At 42.9% G+C, this 18599-nt stretch overlaps 1 protein-coding gene across 1 annotated transcript in view; it reads right to left on the reverse strand.

The window, feature by feature from the left end:
• The window catches only part of ush2a (Usher syndrome 2A (autosomal recessive, mild)), a 242629-nt gene that overhangs the window by 174781 nt on the left and 49249 nt on the right, over nucleotides 1–18599 (reverse strand). Inside the window, exons 15-24 of the mRNA XM_071921972.2 lie at nucleotides 17326–17533; nucleotides 13369–13652; nucleotides 11992–12217; nucleotides 11047–11184; nucleotides 9305–9485; nucleotides 5256–5419; nucleotides 4797–4955; nucleotides 4371–4599; nucleotides 3095–3215; nucleotides 1978–2125 (exon numbers count right to left, since the gene is read on the reverse strand). Of these exons, the coding sequence (XP_071778073.2) occupies nucleotides 1978–2125; nucleotides 3095–3215; nucleotides 4371–4599; nucleotides 4797–4955; nucleotides 5256–5419; nucleotides 9305–9485; nucleotides 11047–11184; nucleotides 11992–12217; nucleotides 13369–13652; nucleotides 17326–17533 (1858 nt within the window). The remainder of the gene's footprint in view (nucleotides 1–1977; nucleotides 2126–3094; nucleotides 3216–4370; nucleotides 4600–4796; nucleotides 4956–5255; nucleotides 5420–9304; nucleotides 9486–11046; nucleotides 11185–11991; nucleotides 12218–13368; nucleotides 13653–17325; nucleotides 17534–18599) is intronic.

Below are 18599 nucleotides of genomic sequence, written 5' to 3' on the forward strand. Positions count from 1 at the left end.
CAATGTTGTTTTGAGGGAAATCGAATGGCACAGATAATGAGAAAGCCCTGGCTAGCCCCGTAGACCCTGTAGTGGAAAACAGGCTGATAATTACTAAGTCCTGGCTAGTCCTGTTTAGCTCTCTGGTGGAAATCAGGCTATTGTCCTAATCTCACATGCTCTATTCCACTTGTTAATAGGGAAGTGACAGAGCCGGGTTGGAATGAGGACAGAGCAGAACCAAAATACAATAGGAGACTTACAGACCCACTACGGAATAGATGAATGTCCAAATGTTGTTATAAGTATTAAAATAATATAGAAAGGCTAAAAGTGGAACCTTTGTTGAAAGCCCCCCATTTCTCACTCCAATTTCTCTCTCTGTCCCCTCCTCTTTCTTTATTCTGTCCCCCTCCTTCATACCCATCTCAGTCTCATTTCTCCTTCAACTTTTCCCCACCCTCTCTTTCTCATCCCACTCTCATCCCTGTCTCCCTCCCCCTCTTTCCCTTTATATACTGTAACCTGCCGGACACCGGCCCTCGAGGACTGGAATGGAGGACTCCTGCTCTAGCCTCTCCTCCAGCAATAATGTTTTGAATGGTTGAATTAGAAATGCATTATCATCCTACATTCAAATCAACATAAACAAGCCTGTAGTTAACAAGTGGGGCCTCTTTGGCCCAATCAATGACATTTCCAGTTTTTAGTTGATTGCTACAGCACCCCCCTTTTGCAAACACCAGATCTCTTATGGCAAATGTCCCCCCATTTTACCAAGAGAAATAAAAAGTGGTATTGGGAGAGACACTGGTGCTGTCTTTTCCAGTTCCCATTCAGTTTCTCTGTCTTCACATTAACAATGACCACAGCCATCAAAGGACCAGATGATCTCATCCCTCTGGTTTTTCTCTCATAGCTCTGCACACAATCATATTATAAAATTACAGTAATATCAAATGACAAGTTGTTGTGCCACAGTAGCAGTGTCAACCTGCTAATGATCAAGTGGGGGTAAAGTAGAGACAATGAGTAAATTACACTAGTGGATGACAACAAAAATATTCAATAATGCACTTGGGTAAGCGCACAAGCTACCGTAAATTCACAGCTAATCAGAGGAGAACAAATTCTGGAGCAGTTTTCTCAAGTAGCTGTAATGAAGCGTATTTCTTGCAGGGCTGTAGGTGAAACTACCTCCGCTGAGCTCAAGACATATAATGACTGGGATGGTCGAGTTTGGGAATAGACCCAGATCCAAGGGCAGTGGAGAACAGGCCAAGAAAGAACTCTTTGAATCATGAAATGATGACAGAGAGAATGAAAGAAAGACACAGAGAGAAACCCATGTTACAGGGCTTAGTATGACACTGGGAGGGAGACAGATTAACAGAGAGAGTGAGAGAAAGAGAGAGAGAGAGAGAGAGAGAGAGAGAGAGAGAGAGAGAGAGAGAGAGAGAGAGAGAGAGAGAGAAAAAACAGAGAGAGAAACCCAGGTTACAGGGCTTAGTATGACACTGAGCCTTAGAGCCATTACAAAGCTCTCTGGATTTACCAAAGGCAGTTTCGGTGGTGTGTGTGTTTCGGTTGTGTGTGTGTGTGTGTGTTTAGTGAGGTTAGAAGGTTGATTCTCGTTCTTCTTGAATGACACTAGTCTAAAGGCCATGCTACTGGGCAAGTGTTTTGTGTTAGGTGAACAATTTGCGTGTGTGTGTGTGTGTGTACGTGTGTGTGTGTGTGTGTGTGTGTGTGTGTGTATGTGTGTATTCATGTGAGTGTCATTATTGTTGTATTGTGATCTTGTTTTTTGTACTGACATGGACATAAATAATTTTAATGTATTTGTAATGCAATGTAATTTTAATGTTTTGTAATAAAGTAATGTACATATGTGCGTGTCTTATTTGCATGAAAGTGTGGTGTGTGTCTATGTGTTTGTGCATGCTTGTTTGCATTGAACAGTATGTGTACAGTATGTGCATATGTGTGGGGTCCTACCATTTGGCTGGGTGGGGGGCTCCCATGTAGCGTGTAGGGTATGAGGTCCTGTAGCATTGACCCTGGGTGGGGGTTGGTTCTGGGGCGGGGCGGAGGCCGTCAGGACGGACAGGAGAGGGGTAGACGTGCACCCCCCAGTCGAACACGCCTGTAGGGAAGGTTACGATTTTGTCATGATCATTTTGTAGGCCTTAAATGCTAGAACATGTGCAGCTCAATGCCAAGCATGACACTAAATGGCAAGTGAAATCCAGTTGTAATTTTCATTGTTCTTAAAGGAATACACTTTTTTGGCGATTGGCTCATTGGTCAACTTACTTGTTATGTGACAACAACATAGACACCAAAATCATCATCATGTGTCCCCGGTAGATTGTTTGGTATGTTGAGTGATAGTAAGTGACTAGCATTATCTCAAAAGTGAAAATGAAAACTTATGACAATCTCTAAAGTCTACAGTAAGAAATCACTGTGCAGCAGATGAATACACGCTTGCTCACATAAAATAGTTCCAAAAACAATCCGTGGCCATTTCAGCTATACTGAGTTAATGATGCTAGTTGTTTTTTTTATTATTAAATTATTAAACCTTTATTTAACCAGGTGAGTCCCATTGAGATTACAAGATCTCTTTTTCGAGGGAGCCCTGGCCAAGGTAGCAGCAACACAGAATTTCAAACAACATACAAGCAAACATTAAAAGCACATAAAACAAAACATACAGTAGCAACTCACAGAATCATATGCCTAAAAGACAGACAGGAGGAAACGGGTCTAGCTAAGGAAGCAATTACAAATTCCAATTGAATTTGCCTCCAAACCCTTCACTACATTTTTGATGCAGTTGTATACTATCACTCTGCATAATGTATGCTAAAGAGTTAGCATAGACCACGACCAGTGAACGATCTACACATGGATGATTTTGGTGTCTATGTTCTTGTTACTTAACAGGCAAGTTGACTAACGGGCCTATCTTCCAAAAACTTGCTGTATTCCTTTAATGGTACACTTCCTCAATCATTTTGGTAGAATCATGTCCTGTAGAGGGACATGATTCTATTTTGCAAAGTGATGAAGGCATGAAAAACACTGGCTGTGTATTAGCTTCACCTACCTCCAGAGTGAAGGTGTATTGGGTGAAGGGCTTTAGACCGCTTGCTACTGCCTCTGTAGACAAACCTCTGTAGTGGATGACAGGTTCTGCTCCACTAGACTCTAAGGAGGATAACAGAAACCTGTGGGAGACAAGGGGGAAAAAATACTTGACACTCTCTCAAGTCATTCCTATTTTCCTCCATTTCCCCTCCCTCCCTACCTCTCCACTAGACCACTATGGTTCTGCCGTGTGGTCCAGTTAAAATCTATTGTTGGTCCTCCTGGTCGTCCCACCAGGCTCAAACCCTGCTGGTTCTGCTCAACAATACCTCCCACATTCTCTCTCTCCTTACCTTCAAACTTCACTGACCCCTTCCTTTCATACCTCCCTCAGCCACCTACTCTTTCATACCACCTATCCATACTTCCAACCCCAGCTACATCCATACTTTTCTCCTCTATCACTTCTTCCATACTTTTAAGTTATCGTCCCTTTGAAGAAACTTGTTTTGGACACAAATTTCTCCTTCCGTCCCTTCATGCCCCTCTCCATATTTCCTCCCCACCCACTCTTATATACGTATATAATATATATAATTTTTTCCTGCATCCATAATTCCTGCCCCTGCTCACCCCCTCCATCCACTTTTCTCCATCTCTCCCTCTATCCCTTCTACTTTCATTACTTTATCATGTACTCAACCCAAGTGAAGCTTTCTAAGTCCCTTTCTCTCAGTTTCACCTGTCCATAATCTCTCTCTCTCTCTCTCTCTCTCCCTCTCTCTCCCTTGAAGAGATTAAAAATTCTGCACGTTTTGAAACAATTTGTGTCTCTCACAAAGCCATGAATAGGTCACACGCTGTCGTCAGCTATTTTTACTATTCTCAGCACATGTACAGTACACTCAAGCTGTACTGCTACGCCATAAATTATCTAACATCTTACGATACTCTCTTGTGTCAGCAGATGAGCCAATGACCTGTTCTTGTGAACAACAGACTGTACAAACTTAGAATTGTTTACCTTCATCGTGACAACGTTCTTTGGTAGTCAGCATTAGTCAAAATCACTCTATATACTATAGGCAGAACCACTGCAAATTGTCTTTCACTTTGAGGATTTGGTTAATTATACCCAAATGTCCATCTCTCTGTCTCATCCTTGACTGAAGTCTGTTGTTTGTAGTCCTGGGTTAACTGCTGCCTGAAGCCCTCATACAGTACAACCTATTCTCTACCTCTACACCCTCCCTCCCTCACCCCCTCTCTTTCTCTCCTCCTCTCTCCCTCCTTACCTCTCCACTGGGCCGGTATCGTTCCGTGGTGCGGTCCAGTTAAAACTAGCGCTGCTCGGACCCGGTCGTCCAACCAGGCGCAAATGGAGCTGGTCTGCTTCGGGTGCCGCGGCTAAAGTCTGGTAAGTGACCGACGCACTCTCTGTCTGGCCGGCCACGCTAGCCGTTATAAGCCAGTAAGAGTAGTTGGTGTAGGGAGACAAACCGGTGTCTTCAAATGACTCAGGGCCTTAGGAGAGAGGGGCAGAGGGAGAGAGGGAAGGAGGAAGGTGGGGAGAAAAGATGGGAGGCAGGGAGGGAGACAGGGGGAGGGAGAGGGAAGGTGAGAAAGAGATAGAAAGGAAAGAGCGTGTATTTGAAAAAGACAAGACTTCTAACATTGAATCTGTGTGTATGCAGCAAAACTGTCTGTGCATGTTTACTTACTAAATGGATAGCGACTTTGGATGCTGTGTACCGACTGTCCGTCCCTCATGAGTGTGTAGTTGAGTCTGTTTGTGTTCGGGGAGTCGGGGGGGTGCCAGGAGAGACGGATGGATGAAAAACTGAGGGTGAAACCTGTTGGGACCGGTTGCTGAGAGGGGGCTGGACAGAGAGAACCAGGAAGAGTCAGAGAGAGAGAGAGAGAGAGAGAGAGAGAGAGAGAGAGAGAGAGAGAGAGAGAGAGAGAGAGAGAAGGAAAGATATAGAGACAATCAGAGACAAACAGAGACATACAGGGGAAAAAAAACTGAAACAACGCTGACCTTATGAATCTCATGGGGAGACATGTCACCTGCAGACTGTGTGTGTGTGTGTGTGTGTGTGTGTGTGTGTGTGTGTGTGTGTGTGTGTGTGTGTGTGTGTGTGCGTGTGTGTGCGTGCGTGAATGAATTTAACCCCGACCTTTGCTGCAGCCAAGGTGGTTCTCAGGGTCCAAATGACTGGCTCCGGGTTGACATACATCACACTGGTCTCCGGTTACCAGCGGCCTACACACACACACACCTGAGTCTGGGTGGCATGAACCATTGACACTGCCCACCGGGTCACATGTACAACGCTGGCATCTGTGGAGGTGGACAAGAGAAAAACTTGGTGATGAAGAAATGATTAAACAGATGCAGTCTTTGTACAGTCCCACAGCATATTCATGACATTGCAAGCTACAGCTAGGTGGCTAAGGATCATTTCAACATTGAAACTGAATGTGATTACTATTGAATTTAATTTTCAAATTTGGTTTTTCCAATTCAAATTCAGGCACATCCAGGCACAAGAGACTTTTTTCCCTGAGTGTCGACTGGAAGGTATCGAAGAAGAAATAAAATAAAATACAAAAAAAGAGTCTGTGTGTGTGTGTGTCTGTCTGAAAGGTGTCGGGTCTTCACCTTAACACTGTGAGGGAGACCCTCGCACACTACCCACCACCCCACTCACCCACCACCCCCTAGCTGCTAAACTAACTTCACAGGAACTGTATTCACAGTTCCCCCATAGAGCTGTCAAAGTATGTGTGTCCATGTGTGTGTGTGTGTGTGTGTGTGTGTGTGTGTATGAGGGTGTGTGTCTGGGTCACCAGTGTGGTGTTACCCTCACTGGGGCAGGGCAGTGGGTGATCGTCCGGCCAGCCACCTCACACCCTTCACACACACATGCGCACACACTCTGCTCGTCGGAAGATGTTTGGCTCACACTCACATACACACTGCACTCTAGCACCGGCAGAGTGAGTGACACTGTGTAAACCTTATTACTCACAAACACACACACACACACACACACACACAGCATATGTCTGTCTCTTTCTTTCTTACACACACACTCTGGCTCTCCTCTCACACACACCTACACCTTCTTTATTGCGGCGTGAAAAGCCACAGCCTCTTAACGAGCCGCAAATTTGTCCTGTCAACTGGTGCCGTCACACACACACGCACACACACACACACAACATTGCCACAGTGACTCGACCTTCACTCCATTCTCAAGGAGAATAGAAACACCAATCTCACACCATTCTCTTTTTTTTTATCAGCCTCAAAATATGTGTGTGTGAGTGTTGGTGTGTGAGAGAGAGAGAGGGAGAGTGAGAGAGAGAGAGAGAGAGAAATATTTGGTGAGATGGGATACTGATAGACTGTAAATAATGTAAATAATGTCATAGACAGTACCTAGCGAGCAACTGATGGTGCGCAGTGTGCAGGAGGTTGCCAAGTTCAACGTCTCCTCAAACGAGCACAAAATCTTCACAATATGACACTGTGGCATGGTAAAATTCAGCTTTGGAAACTGCTTTGAACTGATATCAGAAAGATATTTAGGTCCCGATTAGACAAAACAATGCAGGTAACAGCTGTGAACGACTACGGACGGCGTCTCAACTTTCGTTTTAGCTCTATATTTACACCGGTTCTCAACATTGCTGCAGACAAACGTGTCAACAACTATTCAATGTCAAAATGTTTCCTGTGTATTCACTCAGTGACAAACAAAGAAATCTGTGCACACATACACACGTGTGAGAGCAGACATTTACTGCATGTGTAATGCATTTAACAATCTGTACGCACATTTGTTCCTGAGTATACCAGGAAATTGATGAGACAAAAAAAGCAGGGAAACAGCAAAGCATATTCCTGGTACGAGTGTGCCTTTGACTTGTGTTGGAGTGTTTGACATAAGAGGATAATAAAAAAGTTTTTTTTTCAGTACAACATTTATGTAATCTGCTAAAAGAGGAGTATGTGTGTGTGCGTGTAGGAGGACTTTACCACACAGCAGGATACTGATAACCATATATGCATACTATTAAGTTTTAAAATGTTACATATGTAATCCCTCATAATAAAAAAAATTGTGTGTATGCATTTGTGCATATAATCCCTCTTAACAGAATTAACATATTTCCCTGTGATGAGAGTAATAGCGGTCAGCATTTCTCTGACCCTGCTCTCCATGTGTATGTGTATGTGTGTGTGAGAATGTAAGCATGCACACGCGTGTGTGTGTGTGCATGTGTGTGTGTGTATGCATGAGCGTTAACTTGCATTCAGATGTGTGCTTGCCTTCATGCATGTGTGCGTATGTGCACGGATCTACCCGTTTTGGTGTGTGTGTGTGTGTGTGTGTGTGTGTGTGTGCATAAAGATGTTTGTGTGAAGAAAGAAAAAGGAGAGAAAATGCACTTGGTAGTCCTATTGATCCAGGGAGGAGGATAAATGAGTTGATAATATTTAGATGAAGAAATCTTTATTATGGAGAGACTCGGGACCCGAGGAAAGCATTCAGCTGTAATCACTATGAAGACTTTATTTGTCATCCTTACTGCACAAAGAAAGAAGGAGAAAAGGAGAGGGGGAAAGAGAGGGAGGCGAGAGAGAAGGAGAGGGAGAGACAGAGAGAGAGAAGGAGGTACAAAACAAACACGTGTTAATGCACACCCTTCTGCTTATCAATCTGTAAAGTCCAGCATGACGTGGGTTTGGTTGATGCTTGTCTGTCACAAGACTTACTGCTCACACCGTCACTCTCCCTCTCTTTCCATCTCAATCTCACTGTCTATTTCTCTTTCTCTCAGTCATTCATTCTCCCAGTCTCTTCTTTATCTTGCTCTCTCTCTCCCTGCCATCCAGGCACTTGTAAGATACACCTAGCATCATTACCACTGTATTAAAATAAAAATCTGAGACATTTTCATATGAATAAATGTCTCCATCACCAGTGATTCAACCTATATCCAGTTCATGAAAGGTTTTACATTTGCTGTTACATTTGCAGTGTCAGATAGATCTTTCCCAGGAAAAATGAGCACGGGAAGTGATGTGTTTTACATTTTGTTTGCTTGGTTTGTTCCAATAGAACTCGGTAGTAGCATGAGCAGTGATAGCCAGAGACAGACAAAGAGCGCTACCTACAGAAACTCAAACTTCATCAACACGAAATCCAAGGAAAAATAAGTCTCTGATCCTCCATCACTCATTCTCCCCCTCTGTTCCTTGTCCTCACCCCACCTGTCCCCTACCCTCCTCCTCCATCAGTTTGTAGTTTTGCTCCTCCTCCCCATTTTCATTCTATTTTTGACTCTATTTTTTGACGCGAGAACATTCCCCATCTTTAATTTTTTCTTTTCTCTCAACTTTTTATTTCTCCCTCTCTTCCTCCATCCTTCCCTTTCTTTCTCTCTGTCTATGCTAGACTCTCGCTCTTTAATTCAATGTATTTCTATCTCTCTCCATCTCTTTCTCTCTCCATCTCTCTCTCTCTCTCTCTCTCTCTCTCTCTCCACTGTGAGGAGATCTCAGTCACAGCCAGATCTCCTCCTTAATGTTTTAACACTGGAGAGTGCAGCAATCAGCCAAGGTCAGTTCGCACACACACACACACACACACACACACACCCACACACACACACACAAGCAGGTGCAGTCTCTCTATTTAAAGACAGTTTACAGACAGGCAGGTAGACATATGACTTACATGAGTTAAGAGCTGCTTTGACCTTTACCGCTTATGTCTCTACCTGCAGGCTATCTCTCTCTCTCTCTCACACACACACACACACACACACACACGCTCAAACACACACACACACACACACACACACACACACACACACACACACAAAACCAGCTGTAGGTCTTTACATCCTGTGCATTACTAGTCCACACGAACACGCGTACGCGCACACGCACACGCACACGCAGATGCACACGCACATACACACATCCCTCCCAACAGGGTAACACAGTAGATAGATGGTACACAAACTATTTGACTAGCGGTCCACAGTGTGTGTGTGTGTTTGTGTGTGGGTGTAAATATGTACAGGTGGTGCAATTAATGGAAAAGTGATTCACAGGATGTACAACTGGCATATACGCCGTTCATCTGTGTATGTGTGTGTGTGTGTGTGTGTGTGTGTGTGTGTGTGTGTGTGTTGTCATGTGTGTTACCTGCCCAGGCCAGGGTTAAATCCGTAGTACATCTCACGACACTGGTCACAGCGTCGCCCTCCCACTGAGGGGTCGGCACACACACACTGTCCTGTCTGGCCCTCGCAGCCACGCTGCGACGCTCCGATGGGATGGCAGTCGCACTCGACACACACACTCCGCTCCGTAGAGAGGTAGAAGCCTGGAGAGAGACACACAATACATAAAGCAAACTTACGTAGGCCTTGCAGCCAAATATATTTCTACACTACAAATTTGTTTGCCTGTCTGTCTTTCACGCTATTTGTCTAGCTGTTCATCTGCCTATGAATTCATTTCTTTCTTTGTTTCTTTCTTCCTCCCTTCATTCCTCCCCTTGCTTCTTCTGTTCCTTTCTCCCTTCTTCAACTGTATTGATTTAATAGAGGCACTGGTGATGATTTGTGAAAACAGATCTCAAAACATCTGCTTTTATATATGGAGTCCCTGGTCTACAAAATTATATTGTTTAATTTTTTTTTTTACTTCATTTCACAGCTCCCATCTGGAACTATTTTGTAGCAGCCATTTTGTGTCCCTCCTAATAAGCATTAGGCACACCCTAATGCTTATTAGGAGGGACACAAAATGGCTTTCACAATGGCTTGGTTTTCTTTTATTTTGCAAACAAATTTGACACAAAGGCATTAAGTGTCTGGGAGGTTAAATTAAGCACTCTATGTTTTAAGGTCTGAATCAATTTTTAGTTTATTTTTTCAAGGTCTGGCAGCTAGTAAACAAATTAGATATTCCATTTGGCCACTTGGACAGGGAATTCTCTAAGGCATTTATACATTGTCATGATACATTGGCAATTGAGGAAATTAAGATGGGCAACACTGCATTTTGCAGGAATGGGGCTTGGCAAATGAGACAAAATTAAAACAAATGGCATAGTGGGATATAAAAAACAAACAATGAAAAAATAACATTCAGCGGTGTTGGCAAAATTACATTACATTACCTCATGATAGCAGTGAATTTTGGCCTTATTTGATCTTGGGTTATTTGTGAGATTATTTCTTGCCCTCTCTTCATCTTTTTTTCCATCCATCCATTCATACCAGTGTCTGGATGATCATTCTGTGTGTTACAGTAAGCCTGACTATACTGATGGTCCATCTCCATCACTGACACAAAGGAGCATCTGTTACCTCTAGTCCACTGAGATTGACCACACAAACACAAATACAAATACACACACACACACACACACACACAGGCTGCGCAAGCACATGCACACACAAAAATCAAAGTGAGAGAAGAGATGCAATCTTTCCCCTCTAAGGTGCTGTTTGAGACCTGGCAATGGACAGGACAATCACAGAGTGGACATTTGGCAGAAGGTGAGACACACACACACACTCACACAAACACACACACGAACAAACACTACAAGTTTAGCGGGACTGCCAATTGTTCATCATCATTTTCCTCAGAGCAATGGCCATTTCATGGCTTTCATGATTACACATTCATCATCTTTTAGCCACTCATTCATTCATGCACTCGCTGCTTTGCTTACTTGAATCATTTAGTCATTTTATTTAGATTTTATTTATATCTGTGATTCATTATTTCATATATATATACACATATCTTTAGCTGCTCATACATCCACTTACTTATGATTTATTTATTTATTCACTTATTCACTCACTTGTTCATCCAGCCATCTGTCCATCCATCCAAACACACACACACACACACACACACACACTCACCAGGTCGGCAGCTGCTGCAGTCTCGTTCATGGCGTGTGGGAACACATACACACTGCCCCGTAGTGCTGTCACACACTGTCCCCGCCACTGTTCCTCTGGGGTCACAGGTACACGGTACACAGCCGTGGGACCCCCCCTCTGCTAGGACATAAAACAACATTAGCATAAAAATAAAATCGTAATAGATTCAGGCTATTTCCCCCAAAACTGTCACGGCAGCAGCTCAGAGGAATTCTACAGTGGTTTCACAACACACTGGATGTGTGCAGTAAGGCTGTGTGCCCACTGGGGATCTACTTTTACAGAACCGGCTTCTTTTCTCATTATTTTCAATGGGAAATAAGTGCTGTGAAGAATCTCAGACAGAGCTGAGCAGAGAGTGTGGTCTCTATTCAAACCAACTACTAGAATTTGAAAATAATTTGAACTTCAAGTTTTTTCCTAGTCGTACAGCCATGGCCGAAGACATGACCTGTGCTTCCTCCAAGAATCTGTTTAAGATAAGATGAGATGAATCTTTAATGATCTCTGTGGAGAAACTGGGTCATTGCAGCAGCAAATAGTAACAGGATATAGCAAAGAAAATTCAAATAAATAAGGATATTGCAAAAGAGAGTCATAAAAACATATGTAACAGACTATTTCAATGCTAGAACATGTTAAGTATATATGCAAAATATAACAAATGAGAGATAAAAAGAAAATATGAAGATAAACAACATGTGAAATTACAGCAATTAACATGGTATATTAACATTAGCTATGTGAGTGTGCCATAAAAGTTAGATCCCAAAGCTTGGTTTAAGCATACATCAACATTAATAATGTTAATCTGCTTCAAATCAACAATCAAAATTTTTGAAACTTTCTGAAAAATCGTATAATAAAATGTGAGTCTATAACTAGAAGTCTAGACGTTGACTTGACAGCTCTCTGTACCCTCACCCTGGGTGTCTGAACTCCTGTTGTAGTAGTTGTGAGCACAGTGGGTACACTGCGCCCCCTCCACCCCCTCTTGGCATGGGCACTGTCCCGTCAACGCATCACACACGCCCTCTGGCGCAGTGCCAGTGACGTCACACACACACGGCAGACATCCCAGAGAGTTACGACGCTCCAGGCTGTGGTAACCACGACGACAGGAGTCACAGCGACGGCCTTCCACGTGTTCCTACAGAAGAAAAGAGAAGGAGAGATAGGATGAGGGAGAGAAAGATGGAATGATGGAAAAAATAAGGGAGGAGGTAAAGAGGAAAGAAAGGAGGAAAGTTAATTTATTTCAAATATTAAAAGGAGTCACACAAGCAATGATTTTCAAACTACTGTGTATGGGGTCAACAAGATTTTAGCTTGCAGTGTCATGCTAGATTTGAGGTTTATGCACAGGAGCGGCAAAGTACCTCCAACACCACAACCACACCAGGGTTCAACAAGGAGCCCTGAGGCACGTAAGATGTTGAATTGGGCCAGTTGATTCCCCAGTGATAAGCCTGTTATCTTTGCCTGTCTGCTCTGCCACCGGCCCACTCTCACCTCTGTGTTGTTGTTTTTTTTTTTCTGACCAGTCAGATTAGATGCCACCTCAGAGTTAGTCAGGGCTCCAGCAACTCATAAATTCGTGTGTATTGGACAATGGCAGTTACTCAAAATTATATAAGAGTTAAACGAAAAAGATTGTTTCTTTTGTTGTAGAAAATAGATTCCTGGGAATTTAAAATGATGAATTAATCCCATGCTTGTTTGTACCACTGCAATTTTCAGTTCTCAAGAAAGGTGGCTTGAGCAGGCTCATGGCTAATTTTTAAAGACACCAACAACTACCGCAAACACACACTGGATGTCCGTGACAAGAGCCGGCAGCACCTATGCTATATGTTGGCTAAGTTCATGGCTGATAAACCCTCATAATGTCTTATTCATGTATTGACAAGATGGATGGATGAAGACACTTATCAGCCTCATGAATCTCCCATCTGGCTTCTGTTTTTTTTCATGTTACTGCTGGTTACATTTACAGAAAAGCCTCTATCAGTTGGTTAAAAGGGCTCAACAAAGTGCTAACAGCATTGTTTTTCTATTTACTTTTTTGTTGTTTATTTTTCAGTCATTCTGCTGCTGTATAATATGCACTGTCATTATCACACATTATAGTAATAAATGACTTAAAATCGAGGAAAAATTGTTTATTTTAATTTTTGGCTGCTGGGCCGGTTATAATACACTAGGGACAAGTAGAGCTCGATCTACTGGCCTGACCGGGTAAGTGGAAAAATTCATTGAACTGCACACACAACCACACACACACACACTCCATACACTTGCCTTACACACACACTGTCCTGTGTGAGGATCGCACTCTGTCCCAGCCACAGTTCCTTCTTTTGAGCAGTTGCAGGGGGCACAAGACCCCTCCAGTCTTAAACCGTACGACCCCCTGCCGCAGGAGTCACAGCGCTGCCCCCCCACCCCGGCCTTACACTCACACTGCCCCCCCTCGGGCTCACAGAACGAGCTGAGGGACCCCAGGGGGTCACAGTCACACAGGACACAGCCGTCTGCGTGGGACAGGTTCCAATAACCAAACTCACAGCGGTCACAGGAAAGACCTGGAGAGAGAGAGAGTGAGTGAGGGAGAGCAAGAGAGAGAGAGAGAGAGAGAGAGAGAGAGAGAGAGAGAAATAGAAAAACAGTGAATTAATGCAATAATCACAATGTGGCCTCCATGAACTAGTGTTTACCCTCTCTCTGTTTGCGTGTTTGTGCATGTGTGTGTGTGTGTGTGTGTGTGTGTGTGTGTGTGTGTGTGCGTGTGTAAGAGAGAGAAATGGTAGTTGAGTGTATAAAACTGCCATCATTAGGGCCAGGCCCTCTACATATGATGGATCACTCACCTAAGGCCAAACACTTAATTTCACTGAGAGAGAAAATAAATAAATTAAACAAGTACAAGAAAGGAATGGAGGGATAGAAAAAGAAGAGATGGAGGGATGGAAAGATGGATAGAGGAACATAAAAATAACAGTGAATTACCATCTGGTGTAAAAGAGAGAAGTGGCGAGTTCCTATCGTCACTATAGGAGAAAAACCTTGTATCTCCAAAAACTCTGTTTTTAGGGACTTACGTCTTTATTTTCTGATTGCGAACATTTATTTTAATAGAATGATTCAGTATTAGCAGGTTCCACAGTTGCTTGTGAAACTTAGAACATTAAAGACAATGCAGCTGATTATCAAAGAGTTAAGTGTTAAGGTTAAACTTTACTATCAGTTCAAGTACATTCAACGTCTTCCATCCAGATTCAAAACCATAAAGGCTTAATATTTCTCAAATTCAAAGTTACAAAGATTTTCAAGGCCAATGGAAGCTACGTGTCAAAACAAGGGAAATGAACCAATGAAGAGCTGTTAAGTCTGTTTAAGTCCACTTACTGAGATTAGACATTGCTGTTTATTTATTTTTTTATTCATTTATTTATTTTAAATTTAGCATCAGTTCTTGTTGGCTAAGCGTTTGAATCTGGTATGCCCCAATTGTTGCATATCATTCCTCAAATTATAATTATTATCATTATGATTATTATATTGTAACAAACACCAAAATTGAACATAGGAGGTTTGCAGGCTAGAGCAGCAGTGCTAGGCTATCAGGCTAGTTATACTATAATATGCAGTGTGTGGCGGGCAGGGCTTATTTGAATATGCCATACGTATTCCATGACAGGCAATCTGTCCCTAAATGGATGCCTGGGGGCAACGCAGTCACCACGGCCGTTTATGAGTGTGTGTGTGTGTTCATATGTGGGCGGGTGTGTGTGTGTGTGTTAATGTGTGCATAGATTCATGGGTGTACTTGCATACCTGTACATGTGTGTGTGTGTGTGTGTGTGTGTGTGTGTGTGTGTGCACATGAGTGTGTGTGTGTCCTACTCAATGTGCGGCAGACACTTGGCATTACCCCTGGTCTGCCCACTTTAATGAATTTATAGATTTGAATGTATTTCTCTCCACAGATCATATTTCATAGGAGTGCCGAGACACTGTGTGTGTGTGTGTGTGTGTGTGTGTGTGTGTTTGTGCGTGTGTGTGTGCGCTGGTGGTAAATATGTGGGCTGACAGACTGATGGTTACAACCCTAACGATGCTGTGATATACTGTACTGTCTGTGTCGTGTGTGAGACAGTGAGTATTTTCTTTTAAAACGATAGAATTTACACAAAATCACAGAACTAGAAAAAAGTAATAATGAAGTACTTAAAATAGCAATATAATTCATCTTTAGGATCTAAACTCACAGGCCATTGCCGGCCTGTAAGGGCCAACAATGCAATAGTAGAAACTAGAAAAGGAACAGAAAAACAAATAAAAACTGTTTTTATCTACTGGCTTAATTTTATTATGGAAACACTGAATTCCAGTCCAAATAGTTTTGCATTTGCTTTGTAATGTATTTTTGAATTGAAAAGAGTATATTATAACAGAACAGAGCAAAATAGAATCAAATCAAATAGAATAGAATACAAGATAATTAGAATACAACAGAAAAGAACAGAACAGAATAAAATGTATAGATATTACATATTAGATCAGACCAGAAAAGAGGTAAATTTGTGTATGTGTGCGCGTGTGCATGTGAGCCATATGCGTATATGTGTGTGTGTGTGTGTGTGTGTGTGTGTGTGTGTGTCGGAACATGGCCCAGCCCTTTTATCAGTAGCCAGCTGGTTAACAGGCTCATGCATCACCATTTCAAACACTATTATGTACACACTGCACTTTGGCACCTTGTTATGAGTGTGTGTGCATGTGTGTGTCTGTGTACACGCATTTCAATTCCGTCCTTATGAAGCGTGCCCGCCACTGCTCTACTCAAAGTATCAGCTTGGCGGTAATAAATTGCCATAATCAAATCTCATTTCTGAAAAATACCTGTGGGAGCAACCAAACAAACAAGGACAGAAAAAAAGAAAGTGGGTCTTGTAAGAAGAAGTGTGAAAAATACGAGGGGCCGCGGCAGTTTGTTCTAATCAACTTGGCAATGAATTAGAGAATTAAACACCAGCATAGCCCTTGATAGCACACAGGCACACACACACACACAGGCATGTGTATACGCACTCACACACATACAGACAATAAGGCATGGACACAAAAATACGTGCACGCACACTCACACCCAGGCTCACTCCCTCTTTCTCTCACACTAACATATGCATACACACACACACACAGGCACTCTAATACACACAAACAACTTCACATACACACACCCACACTCTCACGCGCAACCACGGACCCTTGATAGTGAGGCTTAGCAATAACCATGATGCGTTGAGTGAGTTGAGCAGCAATGGTTGGTTTTGCATTTCATACGAGCCTGCTCTTCAAAGACACACAGGGGAGAGAGTGAAACCATTTATCACAAAGAGAAGCACAACGGCTGGAAGCACCGCCAGCAGAAAAGCCTGTTTATTTTGGCTGGCAAAACACTTTGGGATATGGATGTGTGTGTGAGTGTATGTGTGTGTGTGTGTGTGTGTATACATATGCCTGTGTGGGTGTGTGCATACATGCATTTTTGCTTGTGTGTGTGCGCCTCTGAGCAGCTGAGCCCGTGTATTAATTAAGACGCCATTACTGGACAATTACACAGAGTAACTGTTGTAATGAAAGCACAAGGTATCAACAAAATATTTGCCAAAGTAAGCAGACTGCTGTTATTGCTGTTAAATTACTTTTATCTGTTGTTGATCTTAAGGAAAGCTTCACATTTTGCCACAAGGCAATGCAGATGCTTGATTTTCTTGTGAATAAATAACATTAAAAAATCCATTCAAAATAAGTCAAAACCTTCAGCAGAATAGCCGATGGTACTTTTCCTTATCAGTGTACAGATAAGTGCCAAAACTTAATAGGATGTTAGACCACCATGACTGTCAGAAGCCTTTCACTGCACCTATGCATAGATATTACAGTGTCAGGAGCTCTATGAGAGAGGTTGAGTGATTAAACCATGTCAGGAAAATACACCCCACACCACAACAATCCTGATTTCATTTCGTTTGTATTCCTTATGTCCTTAAGTGTTTATTCTGGCAGTAACCTGTCAGGTCAGTGGTATAGCATAGTATCTATGATGTGTGGGTTGAAGTGTATTCTAGTGACAGCTGCTGTTAGAGAAGTGAGCCTGTGATCAATTGAACCCCCCTCAACACACACACATACACACACACAAACACACATAAAACCCAGAAATGTGCCCTTGCCCGATGGTATAAGTACCTGTGACATGGGGTTTACACTGGCACTGCCCCGTGCCCTGGTCACAGCTGGGATCTCTTCCTCCTGAGGTGCCAATAACACCGATGTCACTGCAGTTACAGCGGACACAGCCCCTCGGACGCCAGGCCTGGAGGCCGTACCAACCAGGCAAACAGTCTGCACACTGACGGCCTGTTACCGCAGCCTTACACCGACACTGACCTCCGACCTGCAGGTGAGAGACAGAGAGGGAGAGGCGAGGGGAAAAGGAGAGGAAGGGATAAAAAGTACGAGACAGGGAGAGGTGAGGATAGTGGGGGAGAGAAAGGGAGCGGGGGAGATGGAGGCAGTGTGGAGAAGGCAGAGTGGGAGGACGAGGGAGAGAAGGTGTTGGGAGAGAGAGTGAGAGATAGAGGAGATGGAGAAAGGAATAAAGACACATATACAGTCAGATGGAGTGGTGGTGCAGTTTTTGGCTTGGATTGGCTGTTCAGACACGGCCTGTATGACACTTTATTTCAATAAATGATCAAATACACTTGAATACACACTTGAAGGCTCAAGTTCTCTGACTTGTGAGGGTGCTGTAACTTATACTCACTGACCTAGTAATTAAAGGAACATTTAAATGATTAGATTTAGTAAAAGAGAATGAAGAAAAATTGGAGTAATGGTCTTGATAGCAGCAATATATTGTGTTGAATGTGTTATGAGTTGCAAATTATACAAATTCTGCAAATTGTAATCTAAACACACTGAGTTTTTGAGAATACAGAGGTTGAAATTAAAGCGCTAAAAAAACCAAGGAAGCAATGGTGATTGGTTATTGGAGGGGATGAGTCTGATTGGTTATTCAAATTTATGCAAACCAGTCTCCGCCCACTCTCCTAGGAACTGATCCCAGGATTGATTCTGAATTTGTCATCCAGGGTTTCTATTGACAACTTTGTGTGCACGTGTGTGAGTGTGTTTGTGTGTTTAATTTGTTATCCGCCCTTTCTGTTGGCAACCATTTGTGTGTGTGCATATGTGTGTGCGTGTGTGTGTGTGTGTGTGGGGCGTTTGTTATCCACTGTTTCTTTAGACAAGCGATAATGGCTGCCATGACCAACAGAAGAAATGGTAAATGTGTGTGTCTGTGTGTGCTTGGGTCTGTGCATTTCTATGTGTTGATGTGTGTCCGCATGTGTTTGTCTATATGTGTGCGTATGTAAGTGTGCATGTGGTGTGTGTGTGTTTGTTCGTTCTTTCTGTTAATGACAGTTTTACATACTGGCTGTGTGCGTCTTCCTCCC

This window comes from Centroberyx gerrardi, chromosome 1 (assembly GCF_048128805.1).
Source record: "Centroberyx gerrardi isolate f3 chromosome 1, fCenGer3.hap1.cur.20231027, whole genome shotgun sequence".
Taxonomy (NCBI): domain Eukaryota; kingdom Metazoa; phylum Chordata; class Actinopteri; order Beryciformes; family Berycidae; genus Centroberyx; species Centroberyx gerrardi.